The 17,365-nt window shown below is 40.3% G+C and overlaps 1 protein-coding gene across 2 annotated transcripts in view; it reads right to left on the reverse strand.

Moving 5' to 3' along the window:
- Nucleotides 1–2,598: 2,598 nt before the first annotated feature.
- LOC142108183 (alpha-1-antiproteinase F-like) overlaps nucleotides 2,599–17,365 on the reverse strand; it is a 62,558-nt gene continuing 47,791 nt past the window's right edge. Inside the window, exon 3 of one of the 2 annotated variants that reach the window (XM_075191803.1) lies at nucleotides 2,599–2,866. In XM_075191803.1, the coding sequence (XP_075047904.1) occupies nucleotides 2,675–2,866 (192 nt within the window). In that variant the 3' untranslated portion in view covers nucleotides 2,599–2,674. Of the gene's footprint in view, nucleotides 2,867–3,114; nucleotides 3,186–17,365 lie in introns of those variants that run through there. The other variant, XR_012680114.1, reaches the window with a different exon arrangement.

Consider the following 17,365-nt stretch of genomic DNA (forward strand, 5'->3'; position numbering starts at 1 on the left):
TGTGTAAAACAGAATACTAATTTGCACCCCTTGCATTGTAACATGATTTTGTCCAAGAGACTTAAATAAGAAGTTTCTTAAGTTAAGATCCTTAATGAATCAGACCCAGAGTCTCTAACACCGGATTCCAACGGGGAAGAACTAATATTGTGTGGTGATGATATTGTGAGGAAACTGACTACTGTTAGTCTAAAGCCCAATATCATTTTTTTTAAATCCCTATATAATATATAGGGATTTAAAAAAAAAAAAAACTTTGGTTGCTGCTTGTTGAACTTTAGGATATATACTGAGTATATATCCTAAAGTTCAACAAGCAGCAACCAAAGTTTTTCTCTTCTTTGAGCCCAAAACAAATCAAGCACTTCATCTACAAATGTTTTCCCTGAAGTGCTTGGTTTATTAAACTCTGCATGTCTTTTTTAATATACAACGTAAGGGTGGGTGGGAGGCCCCAAGGACAATTCCATCTTGCCCTATTTTACATTATGGGTAATGGTCACCTTGGGATATCTTCTTTTCTAAAATGACCATCCTATCATCCATTGTTCTGCCTGTATGTTTTAAAGGTGTCACTTAAGCTGGGTACACACTACAGAAATTTCGACCAACTTTTTATGCCGAGCAATTTTACATGCGATCGATGGTCCGATAGCTCGGTCCATGTACTGCATACACACTAGCCTTGTTTAGGACGATAAAGGGAAGAGCGGACGTCCTATTAGCGACTTTTTACAGCCATGTTGTCGTGAGCAATGACTGTAATTTCGTACTCACTGTTGTGGATCGGTTCGGAAGTTTATACACACTACACAGCGGAAACGAGATTGGAACGAAAATATTAAACGGTACGACCAACCAAATGAGGCGACAATCGTCCATTTGGGCAGACTTTCGACCCTCATGTCGCTGCACACACTGACCCGACTTTTGAACGAGCGGTCGTATGTCGGCTGTTTGAGCCGATTATTGGATGAAAACAGTGTAGTGTGTACCTAGCTTTACTGTATTAAACTGCCATCCTGTCTGCCACTGCTCTGACACTATGTTTTATAGGTATCGTATAATTTTTTAAGCTGTCATGCATTTGTGTCGCTGCACTACCACTATTTTTTGCCAGCCAGCTTGCTGCAGCATTCGGCTAATATTGGTGAAAATAGTAACAGTTGTGAGGTGGTCATTAGAAAATGTAAATAACTGGAATATCAATAATATAATTTAGGAACAAAACAGCTCAAAATTACACGATTTTACCTGTTTTAGAACATTTTTAATTAAATCAAGATCCCAATCAAAACCAAAACACCAAAACAAAATCCGAAGATGGTTTTAGATCCAAAGCCAAAATATGCACATCTGTACTGTACTTCTAACGTCCTTAGAATTTAGAGCAGAACATTAGGCCTTCCTTTATTTCAAGTGTCCCATTTGTACTTTTTTAACGTATTATTAAATTGTGGGTCTATAAAAAAAAAGAGTTTATTTTAGGCATTTTGCTTAAGTGAATCAGCAAGATTGGGATAAAAGGAAAGAGAGAAATAGCGGAGTCGAAGCTGTTTAGCCCAGGTGCTTGGGGTCCGTGGAATTGTTGAAACTGATACAGAAATCAGGGACCAAAAGAGCAATCATAATAATTACAATAGCAATTCTGAATGGGATGTGCTCAATTTTATGTAGCAATGTAGGTTAAGGTCATCCACCGACACTGCATTGGTGGATAGGCATTCAGCGACATAAGAGAGTGGAAGGAGCAGGTTGTGGATTAGATGAATGCAGCTCAGTAGCATACAGTATAACAAAAATACTCTAACATTTTACATATTAAATCAGACACTGCACAAGCAGTATATTGATTCAGGACCTCAATTGTTCTTTTCACAGATATATAGAAACCCTTAGAAGCCCTTCACCCAGACCAATAATACAAATAATTTCAAATGTCTTGGCATTGCAAGATAAATTAAAAAAATATTTAGTCTTATTGAATTTTAAACAACCCGTTCCTAAAAGACCAACCTATTTCAGGGCATGCACGGTGGCTCAGTGGTTAGCACTTCTGCCTTACATCACTGGGGTCATGAGTTTGATTACCAATCATGGCCTTATCTGTGTGGAGTTTGTATGTTCTCCCCATGTTTACGTGGGTTTCCTCCCACACTCCAAAAACATACTGGTAGCTTAATTGGCTGCTAACAAATTGACCCTAGTCTGTGTGTGTGTGTGTGTGTGTGTGTGTGTGTGTGTGTGTGTGTGTCTGTGCTTGTGTGTGTTAGGGAATTTAGACTGTAAGCTCCAATGGGGCAGGGACTGATGTGAGTGAGTTCTCTGTACAGCGCTGCAGAATCAGTGGCGCTACATAAATAAATTGTGATGATGTATAGGCAGGGAGGGGAATGAATGATGGATCTTTGTAGTGACTCAGAGGATCTTGTGTGTGCCCAATTTTTATCCCAGTTTGACTCCCTGGACTGTTGCGAACTATGGTGTACTGATCAATATGCAGTAGAATATGTGCAAATCCATCCACAAATGACATTCCTGTAATCAAAAAAAGTCAAAAGCACAAATTGTTCAATGAAACTACTTTATTATGCACTTTAAATGTGTGATCCTTCCACGTGTACTATAGACATATTTAGATATTTGGTATTGAACAAATAGCATTAAGGTGAATTTATTTCAGCGATGGATCCATGACTCTTGCCATAAAGAGTATGGTGTCGGCAGCTTCACTGTAAATCGTTGCGTGAAACGGCCGGTTAAATTTCAGTTCTTGGACATTGGAAGTCACATAATCTTGCATGTCGAAGGCACTTCTTGTTTCCTTTCCTTTCTCAGACATATTAAGCAAAGCTTTGTAGGAAATCTATAGACATTAAATAAATCAAATCAATGGTCTCATTGGTCTGTTTTACATGTATTAAAGTAATTTTATCGTTTTCCAATAAGCATTGTCTAAGCGATTTCTTGTGTTTCCAAAGCACAAACAATTTCTTTAACAGATGCAAATGTTTAGCAGTTCTATACATAATTATAATACAGTACAGCCGATACCAAAGATACATACATACCGCTGCGCCCGCCTGCGCCCGCTTGTACCAGCTACAGTACTTCACTCCAGAAGACTGTGGTCAGAGATGACTGGGCTAGCTGGTCCCAGGGAGCTTGTATATATACCTCTTTGCCTCTGATGAAACGGCAATAGATTGCCGAGAAACGCGTCAGGCAGATTACAGACCGTACATACTGGATGATGCACACTGGAGCTCTGGACAGCTTTCATTGGACATACTGTCACGGGCACTAGGAGTCTTTGCCCAGGATATCACCAGATGATGTTCTTACCAGAGTAATATAGCTGGTATTATGGTTCTCTGGTAGCAGGGTGACAACGGAACAGGAGAAACAGCAGATGGTGAGAGAATGCTCAAGGAAAGTCTATGACTAGCAGCAACTGGTAATGAGTAGATGAATGTACACGAGGATCCAGATGGACAAGGAAACGTGAGGAGAGTCAGTGGTCTGCGTACAGCAAGTTGTACCACTGCTATAGTGAGGAGGAATGTCCAGGAGTAGAGAGGAGGTAGTGAGAGTCAGCGGTCTGCGTATAGCAAGTTGTACCGCTGTCTATAGTGAAGGAATGGAATCCAGGTAACGGGGAAGTCAGTGGTCTGCGTACAGCAAGTTGTACCACTGCTTATGTGAGAGGATACTTGAGACAGGTGTCACAGGGAACAGGAGTCAGTGGTCTGCGTCAACAAGTTGTACCACTGCTATATATATGTGAGGAGGGGCACGAGGAGATGAATGTAAAGCAGAGTATACACGGGGCACACAGAACTTGATCCCACGATGATATCCACAATACAACGATAATTGACAAGCGCTGCTTGAAGTATACAAAGTCACAATAGCTATCCAGGCAATAGGAAACAAAGTCAATGGTAACAATAGCTTCAGTGGATAGGAGGCTCCGGAGGAGAACACAACTCAGTCCAGATGGATATGCAATACACAAACAAAGTCAATGGAAAGTATGCATACCGCGGTTCAGGAGAGCAGGCTGTCAGAGAGACGTGCAGGGATACCTGAAGGCTGAAGGCCGGCAGGAGGAGAGACCACTGGAGGGTGGAAGCGGTAATCAGGTTGGTGCAGCGCACGGCAGGTAATCCAGAATCAACGAAGCAATACTCAGGAAGCAGTAGTAAGTGAAACTGGAAACATGATGAACACGGGAGAGTTGAGGCTGTCTGGTATCCAGTAGTAGTGGTGGAGGCAGCGGAGAGAAGGCACGCTGAACACGGGAGAGTAGAGGCGGTCTGGAACCCTGTAGTAGTAACGGAGGCAGCGGAGAGCAGACACGATAAACACAGGAGAGTTGAGACGATCAGGAACTCTGTAGTAGTAACGGAGGCAGCGGAGAGCTGACACAATAACCACAGGAGAGTTGAGGCGATCAGGGACTCTGTAGTAGTAACGGAGGCAGCATATAGGAATCAGCTGAGTGCAGGCACGATGAACACAGGAGAGTTGAAACGAACAGGAGTCCGGTAGTAATAGCAGATAGGAATCAGCTGAGTGCAGGCACGATGAACACAGGAGAGTTGAAGTGGTCTGGAAACCACAATAGCAGTAAACAGGAATCAGCAGAAGCTGAATACACGAGGAACACAGGAACACCTTCAGAGGCTCATGGGGAATGAGACTCCAAGATCAGGCAACCAGGTAATGATCACAGGTGGTTTAAATAGGGAGGGTTGCCTGATCATCCAATCAATTAAAAGCAACAGGTACTGAAGGTTTGATAAGGGCTGCACATGCGCAGACCCTCAGGATGGCGGACGGCCACGGTTCCTGAACACACGGGAAATGGCACTCAAAGTCCGGTGAGTGACACATACCCAGGGGTAGGACTTGAATTTTCTACCAGCTATGCTGTCATTGATGATACGTTTATAGTATATACAGACATATCTCCTGCAGCAAGTGGAGATCAGTGTCTATATCACACGGGCTGACAATATACGCCCCAACCTCATACCAGAACCACAGGCGGGTTGATATACTTTAATGCTGAACATCGGAGTGCCCGTATACAGGCGGGTTGACATACTTTAATGCTGGACATTGGAGTGCCCGTATACAGCGCATGACTTGAAATACAAATTTACTCATATTACCCCGCTATATGCTTTCATTCAATCAGTGTTGCAGGTGGGCTGACAAGTTTCAATATTAAACAAGCGAGCCCCTTAATGGGAAGCGTAAGCTGTCGAATACAGCACATGTGCTGACAACACAGGCTCACCTACAAATTCATAGCACTGTATACCGCCCAGGTTTTGTACATTGACAGAGGAGATATTAATTAGGAGGTTGTTATTTTCCACATATATGGATGTGAGGCTCCACTCTACAAATCTCTTTTGAATACATTGGCATTTTTTCATCGATATACTGGGTGTTGCTGAACCCAGGTGAACGTTACTCCATGGTGGTATTTTTTTCAGGTGTTGCCATGACACTTTATTATTGAATTACTGACTGCATATATGTACTATAAACTATGTTTGTTTAATAGGAATCCAGTATGTATTGGAATTATTCATATGCATATTTATGCTCATGATGATATAGATTTAGATTGATTTTATATATATGAATATTAAATAATTGGGCCGATTTGAGAATTGCTTGTTTAGTTTGTATATATACACTCAGTGCTACAGAGAAAACAATACAGATGACGTTGCTTGCTTCTATAGGTCCAGGCTTCAGGAGGGTTCAGTGTAATGCAGGTCATAGGCCAGTTCAAACAACCTCCTCCAAGGGTGGGGGTCAACATTCCAGATGATTCTCTCGCCCAGAAACCAGTTTAAGCTAGTCTATTTGCATTATACAGTCAGTATCACTTTAAACATTTATTCCCTAACTTCGCTAACTAGAGTATGCAATGTGCGATCTCTTCGGCAAATAAACCGGACAACTGCTGATGAATAGGGGATTAAAATGATACTAAACATGACATAGTTCCTGTAACCTGAACCTTTTATATCACTAAAATGTACATATAATATATATATATATATATATATATATATATATATATATATATATATATAAAACTATAAATTAAATACCATCTGCCCATAAATCACTGTGGAATGGAACCATTATAAATATGAAATATATAAATAACTAAATGTGAAAGTGCGAGTGTATGCGTGCTTATTTTACAGTGTGATCGAGCCGTGCCATGTGTTACATGGCGTACTGATCGCAATTGCACTGTAAAACAATATTAACAATATTATACTTTCGTTCATCCAATTATACGACTTCGACACATGGACAAAAACCTAAAACACTTTTGCTATCGCACTCTCTTCATACAACAATTCAGACTCAGTCATATCCCTCCGGCCCAGATCCCTTTGACGGCTGACCCCCAACTCTTCCAGGTGAACTCAAATGGTTGGGAGGTGTGATGTTTAGTTTAGTTTTGGTTTTTAAGACACAATTCGCGAAGCAATGGCACAGAACTGCAAACTGCTTGGTGTATATTGCCTTTATCAAAACATGAAAATTGTATTAATGGATGATTTATATTGTGCATGCCAATGTCTATGTAATTACATTTGAAATTTAAATTACTACATTTCATAAAAGTAAGGTCTAGTCATTTGATACCTATGGTAATGAAAGTGAAAATACTTCTCCTTTCTCATTACTAGACATTACATACCTCAAATTAGTCAATAAATCACCTTTTTGAAGCCTGCCTAAAAACTGTCTGAACCCTAAAATGACTTATGTTTGTATCCTGTGTATGTTTTGGAGTTTGGTGTGGTTTGTTATGGTCTTAATGAAAATTAAAAAAAAACCTGATTTCTATACAAAAAATGGATTAATTAGGGAAAAAGCCATACAAGCTACCATAGTGATCCGGCATGTATTTTCTTATAAACCCATGTACACTGTTCACCCATTTCTGATTTCCATGCTATGCTGGCTGAGAGTTGTGTTCACATATGGATGTCAGCGCTTTAATGTCTAATAAAGTTTGTGTAAATGTGGCATTATCAATTAGTAAATTGAGTTAAGGTATAAAAACATTTTAAAATGACTTACGTTGGAAACTTTTAGCCAGTTCTCTTCTGAAATCCCAGAGAAGTCAGCATTGTCACTAAAAATGTCTGTAATTCCCATGCTTAATAAGGGAAACTGGACATTTATTTGACCCTCAATAGAAAGCTTGGGCGTGTACAAGTCCAATTTACTGTTGAAAATAAAAAGGTTTGTATTAGTAGTGAACAGAAACCTTGTGTCCCTGGGTCATCTCATTGAACATTGTGTGTAATTTTATTATCATTCAATTTCAAATTGTTTCCACTTACCTGAGATTGAGGAGTAAAGCTGGGTATACACTACACAGTTTTCGTCCAATAATCGGCTCAATCAGCCGACATACGACCGCTCGTTCAAAAGTCGGGTCAGTGTGTGCAGTGACACGATGGTCGAAAGTCTGCCCAAATGGACGATTGTCGTCTCATTTGGTTGGTCGTACCGTTAAATATTTTCGTTCCAATCTCGTTTCCGTTGTGCAGTGTGTATAAACTTCCGTCCGATCCACCACAATCCTCCGATACTTCCTCGACCTAGGGGGCGCGTGTATGTAAATTTTTGATGTCTGTCCCAGTCCCACGTGGTGCGGTATCCGCACATCACAGGCCTGTGTTTTGCATAGATGTGTATTGCACACGTCTGGCTGCAGACCATTACACGTGTATAAAGCACGTGTGCTATTACCCTTTGCATCTATGTTGGCAATCTATTCACATTTAACCTTTATAAACTTTATAAACTATTAAACTCATATTAACCTTTATTAACTTTATTAACTAATATTTGTCAACTACCCTGAATAAACAACACAGTGTTTATGCAACAGTTTTATTGCAGGTAAAAAAAAAATATATAAAATTTGTATAGTACAATATGACACGTGAAAAAAAAATAGTATTACACTTAAAGGGTGCTGCTGGTTTGTGGCACAACAGTTGCAAACAGCATATACATGTCATCAAAAGTATTATCAAGGTTTTAATTTTTTTCTTGATGTTGGCAATATTTCCTTTCATTTCTTTAAAATATTCATTGAGCTTGGCAACATTTTTTTCTTCCTCCGAACTTTCATTGGATATGACGATGGTATCTATGAAGCAAGAAAATAAAAAATGTTTACCATTACACTTCTATATCTGTAATAAAGTTAGGAAAAGTTTTAATCCAACACCTGAAATGTGCTCACCTTGCACACTACTCGAGATCAGTTTGTGTTGTGGTCCCTCTGGCACATTTATTTTTTCTTGTTTGATAACAGCTGTTATTACATCAGTGGTATCTACAGGGGCCTTCTCACCGTTAATTGGTTCATGTGACAGTAGAATGAAATACATAAAGTCCTTCAAACAGGTGTACTACACGACTACACGTGCTACTCACTTTTTTTAATGTTTCTGCGAATTCACTCCAGTCTCCTTGCCTCTATATTTTTAAGGTCCGACCACCTCTTCTGGACTTGGAATTTATTTATTTTCTTTCCAAGTTTTTCCTTCAGTAATCACAGTAGTTTTTGCATTATCACTTCCTTTCTATTATTAACTTTTCTGTACTTTCGCTTTTGACAGTCGTAGTCGTACTGATCCAGTACTGTTACCATCATCTCCATCTCTCTTGGGCTCATTGACTTTGCTCTTTTAACTGCAGTACATTCTTCTTGAACATCTCCATCCCCCAACTTAACTTTTCCAACATTTGTTGGCCCTTCCAGCACCATTTCTGAGTGCGTCTCCGTCTCCATTGCTTCAACCCCCACTAACACCTTCTCTTTACTCGCCATCTTCTCACGTTCCTCGGCGCCAGACAGCCTCCTCTATAATTTTATACACTCAGACATGGGCGTTTGTTTCTGCTGTGTACCAATCAGCGATGATGCCCGTAGAGAATGGAGCATTGTGGGTGATGCCTATTCGTGTATAATAACCTCGTGTATGGATTTTTTTTTTCTATAACTTTAACCCGTTCATGACCATTACATACGAAGGGATTTTACAATTCTCCTGAGCTGTACATTCGTTCACATATACGGTAAGTTCTTTCTGTTTGGTGCATACATGTGTACTTGCATTGGTTTATTGTACAGCACAGATGGGATATATGTTTATTTTTATTATACCCAAACAGAACACAATGGCTTACGAAAGAAATGCTGACCTAATGAAGGATTTTATTGAGACCTACAGGGCTCACCCATGTTTGTGGAAAGCCAAATCCAAAGATTATTCTAACAGAATGATGCGAAACATGGTGATGCAAGAGTTTGTAAAAGCATGTCTGCCATATCACCCTGGAGCAACTGTTGAATGGGCAAAAAGCAAGATCCAGAACCTTAGGACTGTGTATAAAAAAGAATTAAATAAAGTTGAAGCAGCCAAAAAATCAGGAGCTGCAGCTGAAGACGTGTATGTGCCAAAGCTATGGTACTTTGATCTGTTACACTTTGTGAGGGACCAAGAAACACCACGTACATCCACTAGCAGCATGCCCACAGACAGCAGTTCATCCACAGAGGTAGAGCAAGCATATGATATACCTGCAAGCGGCACAGTAAGTACAGTACATTATGATGTTGCCATGTAACAGATTTATTCATGTTCAAAGAATCAACAACACAATAACAATACATAACATGTATATAAACAGTTGTCATAAGCAATCATTCTGCCATGGCACGACACCATCACCGTTGAAATACGTAAGGTACGCTTCCCGATTTAATTTTGCCAATGTACTACTATTTTTAGAGTGTCCTGATTGACCCGCTCAGTATAACCATTGGTCTGGGGATGGTATGCCGAAGAGAATTTTAGCTTAATTCCTAATTGCTGCAAAAGGATCTCCAGAATCTTGAAATGAATTGTACACCTCTGTCAGAGATGATCTCAACGGGGCAACCGTTGATCCGAAAAATATTCTAAATGAAAAGAGCGGCTAGATCCGCAGCAGATGGCAATTTCTTGAGAGGGACAAAATGTGCCCATTTGGAAAAACGATCGACCACCACCCAAATAGTATTGAAGCCATGACTATTGGGGAGATCAGTAATAAAATCCATGCTGATGCTTGCCCAAGGTGAGTCTGGAACGGGGAGCGGAAGAAGAAGCCCTGCTGGCGGACGCCTAGGTGTCTTGTGACGGGCACATGTACCGCAAGCTGCAACATACTTATGAACGTCAGCACTCAAGGATGGCCACCAATAGTAAGTAAATATAAATCAATATTAAATATAAATATTAAATATCAATATTAAATATAAACCAATAGTAAATCAATAAATATAAATATACATTGAACATTAATATATCGATATTAATATATATTTATATACACACATTTATGTAATCTAATTAAAGCTTTAATAAAAGTGGCAGGCTTTTATAATTACTTTAATAATGATTAATAATATATATATTTAGATTCCACTTAACCTCTATGCTCATACAGTCCTTATCCCCCCACCTACCCTTGTTCTTTTTAACTTGCTTATCTCTCATGTCCTCACCCACGCTCTCTGTTCTGTTCATTTTTACTTTTTTTTCTGCAATGTTGTATCTTTCGTAGGAAATAGATGTTGTAGTTGTTTTATTTTTTATCAGATATATTCATCTATTTCATCTAACATAGGGCTACTAATTCAGAAAGCTGCTAGAAAGGACTAAATTATGTGTACTTTGTAGATTTTACATTTTATTTTTGCATTTACTAAATAAAGACCACAGTTACTCATTAGCGGAAAAAAAAAAAAAGTGGCAGAAAAATGTCACTATAACGTTATAGATTATGGAGTTAAAAGAAAGATAATATAATATATAAGACATGAAAAAATGTTCATAAAGAAAATAAACAATTAAGCAATGTTTATCCCTCCTCCTTTACAGAATATTTCTTACTACGTCCTATAAAGAAATACTTCAACCTTTACTGAGAACCAAAACCTGGAGATATTTTTAACAGAATATTGAGTATAGTACCCTTTACCACCACAGTTTTATAGAATTACCCCAGTGGGTAAATGTATCATACTTCGATTTGTACAAGTCGCCGGAAATCGGTGAGTTGACAGCTAAAATTTAAAGAGGCGCTGCCTTGTAGAGGCAAATTTCCCTTTACAAGGCAGCGCCGCTTTAAATTTTAGCTGTCAACTCGCCGATTTCCGGCGACTTGTACAAATCGGAGTATGATACATTTACCCCCATGTGTGATATTACCAGAAGCGCAAATGACATTTGATGCCCAGTCATTTGTCAGGAAAACAGTAAAATCTCTGAATTTGGGGTAAGCAATGATATGTCACCTTCAGTTGTATTACTCAGTTACAAACTAGATCAAAGATCATTATATATTTTGATTTTCATATCATGTACAGTAAAACAATCTACAAGCATTAGAATAACAGAGGTCATACCATTTAAATGTAACCTTATTTGATCTGTAGTTTCTGCAAACAACACTTAAGGCATTTGATAAAAGATTGCAAATGAAATGTTGCAACAGGGGAAGTTTCTGTTAAACACATAAAACGTTTGATTGCACTATGTACACTCACCTGTAGCTTCCAGAGATCTGTCAGATTGCAATACCATCTATTATAAAAGAAGAATTGCTCCTGCTATAGTTATGTACTAAAGTTATATAAGCTTTACTCAAACAACCTCAGGGCTATTAGTTCAGGAAATGTTGTAGAAACAGTAATGAATACACCCATCCCACGCAATGTAGCAGCAATATACAAGGATACAGTTTAATAAATATTTTCTGTAAACACCGACAGAATATTCTGCATCACCACTTCTATCACACTAACTTTTGTGATTATACATCAAGTCTGGACAGTCTGTAGCTCTCCAGGTGGTGTGAAACTACAAACCCCAGCATGCTTTGCCAGCCAATAGCCAGCGTGTAGCTGACAGGGTATGCTGGGTCGTGTAGTTTCAAAACACGTGGAAAGCCAGAGGGGTTGTCCAGGCCTGGTATACATAACTATCCACTGGCTGCCAACAAAATTGACCAAACATCTTGGTTTTATACCTGTGACCCAAGGAGCATGTCTACTCTCTGCTCTTTGTATATGCTATCACAATCCTAGTGCACCTAGGTTCATGGCTCTGTACCATTGTGTAAATCACTGGCACACCCTAATATAGGATAAAAAAAAAGTGCAGGTCTGCAGTTTTATGTGCATCTTGGTCACCTACCACAGTGAAGATGACCGTTGTTCTTTACTATTCATGTCACGTCTCCAGTTGACTTCCCCGATGAAGCGGTAAGCGAAACGTGTTGGAAGACTGCTGCCACCCTCAACTCCGCTATTGATAACTTTCAGAACCAGGTTTTGGAACAGCAACTTTCTTTTTCCCACGCCGCATGCGCATGCGCTTTTTGGTGTTAGCCGCGGCTGCGACTACACCGCCATTTGGAGGCCTGCTCTTTATCTCTGCATCCAGAGGATACAGTGGCGCTGCTACTACTACAGGGGCAGTGGCGCACGCAGGGGGGGTTTCTGAGTCTCCAGAAACCCCCCCTGCGCTAAGTAAAAAATCCACTATAGCGGCACTGTCTTATACAGCAGCCGCGGCGCTGTCAAAGAAGCGTCCGCGGCGGACGATTCTTTGACAGTGCCGCGGCTGCTGTATAGGACAGCGCTGCCTAAACGGAGCTGCTGCGCACAGGCGCATGCGCAGTAACTCTCGTGCGGGTTGTTTTTTCTTGTTTCGTTTTTTTGGGGGGGGGGACCCCGACAATTCTCAGTGCGCCCCTGAAAGATTATTTTAGATAATTATGGTTATACATACATCTAAATGCTTCTACGCTGTTACAGAGAATCATTCTTGAAACTCAACACATCCCAGCGCGCTCCTGTACTCTTTACAACATTGCTCTTTAACATAAACGTCATGTGCTGTATATGTTCCTATAGTAACACCCTGCTTAGTGAGTATTCTTATGTAAAATCCTATATAAGATGCTTGTCTGATTATCATTGCTGTATCACACAAGCTGAATTCTTCAGACATGGTCAAATGTTATACTGTACAGATTAAAATCACTGTATTGCTACTCAAAATAGGTGGTCTGTATGTATTGTACTTTTAGGTGATATACCGTTCTGTATGCTAATGTAATGATATTCACTGTTTGTTACTTCATGGAAAATAATGATGAAACAGGTTTTTGGCACAAGCTGATTAGCAATTTACAGATTTTTTTGGCTTGTTTCAGCTGGTAATTATCTAACTAGAATAGACAAACTATATCACAAATGCATATCTCCTGTCTGTCCCAATTTAGGCAGGATAGGGTCACACTCGCAAACACACACAGGGTCAAACATACAGATATGTAAACTGTCACATACACAGACAAGCACAGACTCACAAATGCACAAACATATACAAGTAAACTGTCACATACATAGACAAGCACAGACTCACACATACACAAACACACACAGGATTAAACACGCAGACATGTAAACTATCACATACACAGACAAGCACAGACTCACACATTGACAAACACACACAGAATCAAGCACACAGACATGTAACCTGTCACACACACTATTACCTTCCTCCTCTGCCTCCTGCATCACACTCATGCAGGCCATGTGGGAGGAAGCGGCGGGGCTAGACTGCCGGGTAGAGAGTGCTGTATACACACCGCAGGGGAAGCGATCCAGGGGCCAGTCACTACAAACATCAGGCACCCCAGGGAGGGCAGGGGTTTCTGGGGACTAGGAAACTCCACCTGGGTGCGCACCTGCAGAGAGAAGGAGAGCGCTGTGGTCATGAGTTTGATCCCCACCAGCACCTTATCTGTGTGGAGTTTGTATGTTCTCTTCTGTTTGCATGGGTTTCCTCTGGGTGCTCCAGTTTCCTCTTGTACTCCAAAAACATACTGGTAGGTACGTACTCACGACCAGCAGTGTAGGCAGATCTCCATAGAGTTTACAGAGTCACCATCTTTTCAGCAGATGGTTATGACAGAAGAAGAGCACAGATCTGAAGGTAAATCCTGTAAAATAGTGTAAGTGTGTACACATGATCAGCACTTTCAGTCGCTGGTAAAATCATGGCACTGGCCAGACAGAGGTGCAAAGTCTAATGAGCCCCCCGGTGTTCACCAGGAACCGCCACAAGGCAGGATGCGCTTCATTGCCGAGAGCTCGCAGATCGAGGTCCTCCAAGATGTAGCACTACGGGTGGAGGTAGAATCGGTATGGGGGTAGTGCTGAAGAATGAGCAAAGACAGACAGGCTGTCCGGTACATAAACAGGCTAGGTCAGGGGCGCACGGAGGATTTTGGGGGGGGGGCGCTTCTTTGACAGCGCCGCGGCTGCTGTATAGGACAGTGGCCACTTAGTTAGCGCAGGGGGGGGGTTTCTAGAGACTCAGAAACCCCCCCTGTGTGCGCCACTGTAGGTGACACAAAATCAGGAGACAAATCAGGGTCTGGTGCACAAGGCAGCTTAAGCAGAATGCAGGGGAGTACACAAGGAAGGGAGAGCAAGCGTGGTCAGCTGAGCAGAGGGCCTGGCACACAGGAGTCAATCAAAGGCACAAGGAGGCACAAGCAGGGAACACAGAAACATGAGTCAGTTTGCAAGAAAGTTGCTCTGACACTGAATGACTGTCAGAGCTGTGTTTATATGCACATAGATTCAAATCCTGCGCAAAGACATGCCCGACAAGTGCCCTCCGATAGCTGAGATTGGGGGCGGCACTGAAGCGAGGAGAGGTGAGTTTGTATCAGCGGGTTCACAATACAAAAAGGGCTTCAATTAGAAAAGATGAAGACAAACTGACTAATGCTAGTGACAAATGCAAAATACTATATTCATTACAGCGGTGCAGTTTAAAATATACACCAGTAAAGATAGCAAGCAAGTTATTGGCTGGGTATTTGAACACTCCAGGCCACAATTCTCAATAATAGAGGTTTTCCACTAAAACAACCCAGAAATGGTAAGAGCCAGACGACCTGTAATCTCCTTTTAGAAGGCTATAGACATTTGTTGACCTTAGCTGATTGGTTTCTTTACATTCCATGCACTGTTATTGGACCGATCCCCCAACATCTTATTTGGCAAATTTTAGGTGGATTTTGAGCTGAATCTGAACTGACATGAGAATTTATCCAATATCACTAATAACTGACATTCTGAAGTGATTTGCCCATCTATAATTACTGATTCCTCAAATTATGGGAACATTGGTTGGACTTATGAAAATCAGCTGCCTAGTCAAGGCAAATCATCAGTTAGGAAGCTCAATGGACACATTGCCACATTCTCCGTATTATCAATTCTGGAAGGAACTTCCTATTTCTCCATGTGAAGAATATTGAACAGAGAAATTAGGGATACAAAGTTCTTACTGGGCACTAAGTTTGCTCAACCACAGCTGAAGTTCTGACTAACAATAGACATTATGGATATATTTAATAACTGGCCCTATCTGTATACACCAAAGTATTTTGATGTATACCCAGTCAGAATGGGCAGATAACCTGTCTTATCTATCTTTTATAGTTTTATTTTACTAAATGTTAGGCTGGGTACACACTACAGGGCTTTCAGCCAATCATCAGGCCAATCAGACGATAAGCGACTGGTCGGCCCGATATCACATTAGTGTGTACACTACAGCGATGAACGATTATCATTCCTAAGCACTTTGTATCGTTTCATTTGATTTTTAATCCGGAATAAAAATCTTGTTCAACAATGGAATGACATCCTTCCAGTGTGTTTGCACTCAGGACCGGCAGTGTCCATAGATCTCTATGCAGTGTGCAGAGTCACCATCTTTTCAGGCGATGGCTATGACAGACGAAGAGCACAGATCTGTAGGTAAATTGTGTAAAACTTGTATAGTGTGTACACAGGAATCGGCATGCTGATCGGGACATTTTTTTCTTTCTGTCGTTGGTAAAATCGCTAAAGATGTTGCATCGGGAAAACATTTCTGTAGTGTGTACCCGGCCTTAGACTTATTAAGGAACCTCAAGTCCCAATAAAAAAAAACAATACTTCTGTGTAGAAATAAATAAGGAACATTTGTTCTAGCCAAGAATAGAAAGTTGCTGACAATAGTTAGAGGATCCAGAGCAAAGGAAGACTTTGATGTGTCCCCACAAACTCTGTCAACAGAACAAGTATATTTTGCTAATGTCTTCCTTTGTTTGCATCCTCCTTGGCTCATAACACAATATCCTGTCACATGATAGGTTATCTAGCTCTGCAAGGCTTTTCCTTGCTGTTTGTCCTATGCACACCGATCATCTTATGTACACGTAAAATCGATACTTTAGTCTCTTGTCTCCTCCCAGTGTTTTTGCTCTGAGAGTATAACCAGTGGTTTATATAAAACTGAGTGCTATTACAGTAATTATTGTGCTTGATATGCTTTTATATGTGGTTAGAATAGATTTTTAGATAATCCAACTCCAAGTTGTATTCGTTCATGTGATTCTGCCATCAACAGATTACTTTATGTATTTTGTGTGAGCACATTACAATTTCATCCACAAGTATATATTTGGATAATACACAGTAGTTTGGGAATTGATTTTAGCTCTGTCTCTTTCTTTTACTATTTTGGGATAAAAGTTGGAGAATTATGGTGCTTTTTCGTTTAGACAGCAGAGTATCCCAACTACCAGTGTCCCTCCCCCCAATTTATTTTATCCCATTTAAATACTTTTGACTGTTAGCGCCCCTGGCTTTTCTTCTAATGTTGTGACTAGACACCACGTGGCGTGTCAGTCATCTAAGGGCTCCACACGGATCCGTTCAGTGTCGTCCATAAGTTTTTTTCCCTCCCTTTGGATTAAATGCTGCAAGAAATCCAGCCCTGTGGAATTAAGTAAATAATAAATTGATGAATATGAGATCGGGGGAGTATTTATTTAAATAAAGATTTTTTTTTCCAAGGCGAGTGTGTTTTTTAAAAGTATTTTTACGTGGCACTACAGGTCCCACCGCGGCTCGTGACTGAAGGGATCCATTTTTTTATTTATAGGTTTCCTTTTTTTGTAAAATGTAGCTGTCTGTGTAATTCTATTAAAGGCGTATAATGTGACAATGTGTAATGTTCCTGGTCCATAATTAGCAACCTGAAAGCATTAAAAAAATGAGTAGCTTCAACCATTTTAAAATGTGTCATGTTATTAATGTTGTCCTCTTATGTAAAATTCAAAATAAAAAAAAAAACATATATTTTATTTTTCAGTAGTCAAGGTG

The sequence above is a fragment of the Mixophyes fleayi genome, chromosome 12, assembly GCF_038048845.1.
Source record: "Mixophyes fleayi isolate aMixFle1 chromosome 12, aMixFle1.hap1, whole genome shotgun sequence".
NCBI lineage: Eukaryota > Metazoa > Chordata > Amphibia > Anura > Limnodynastidae > Mixophyes > Mixophyes fleayi.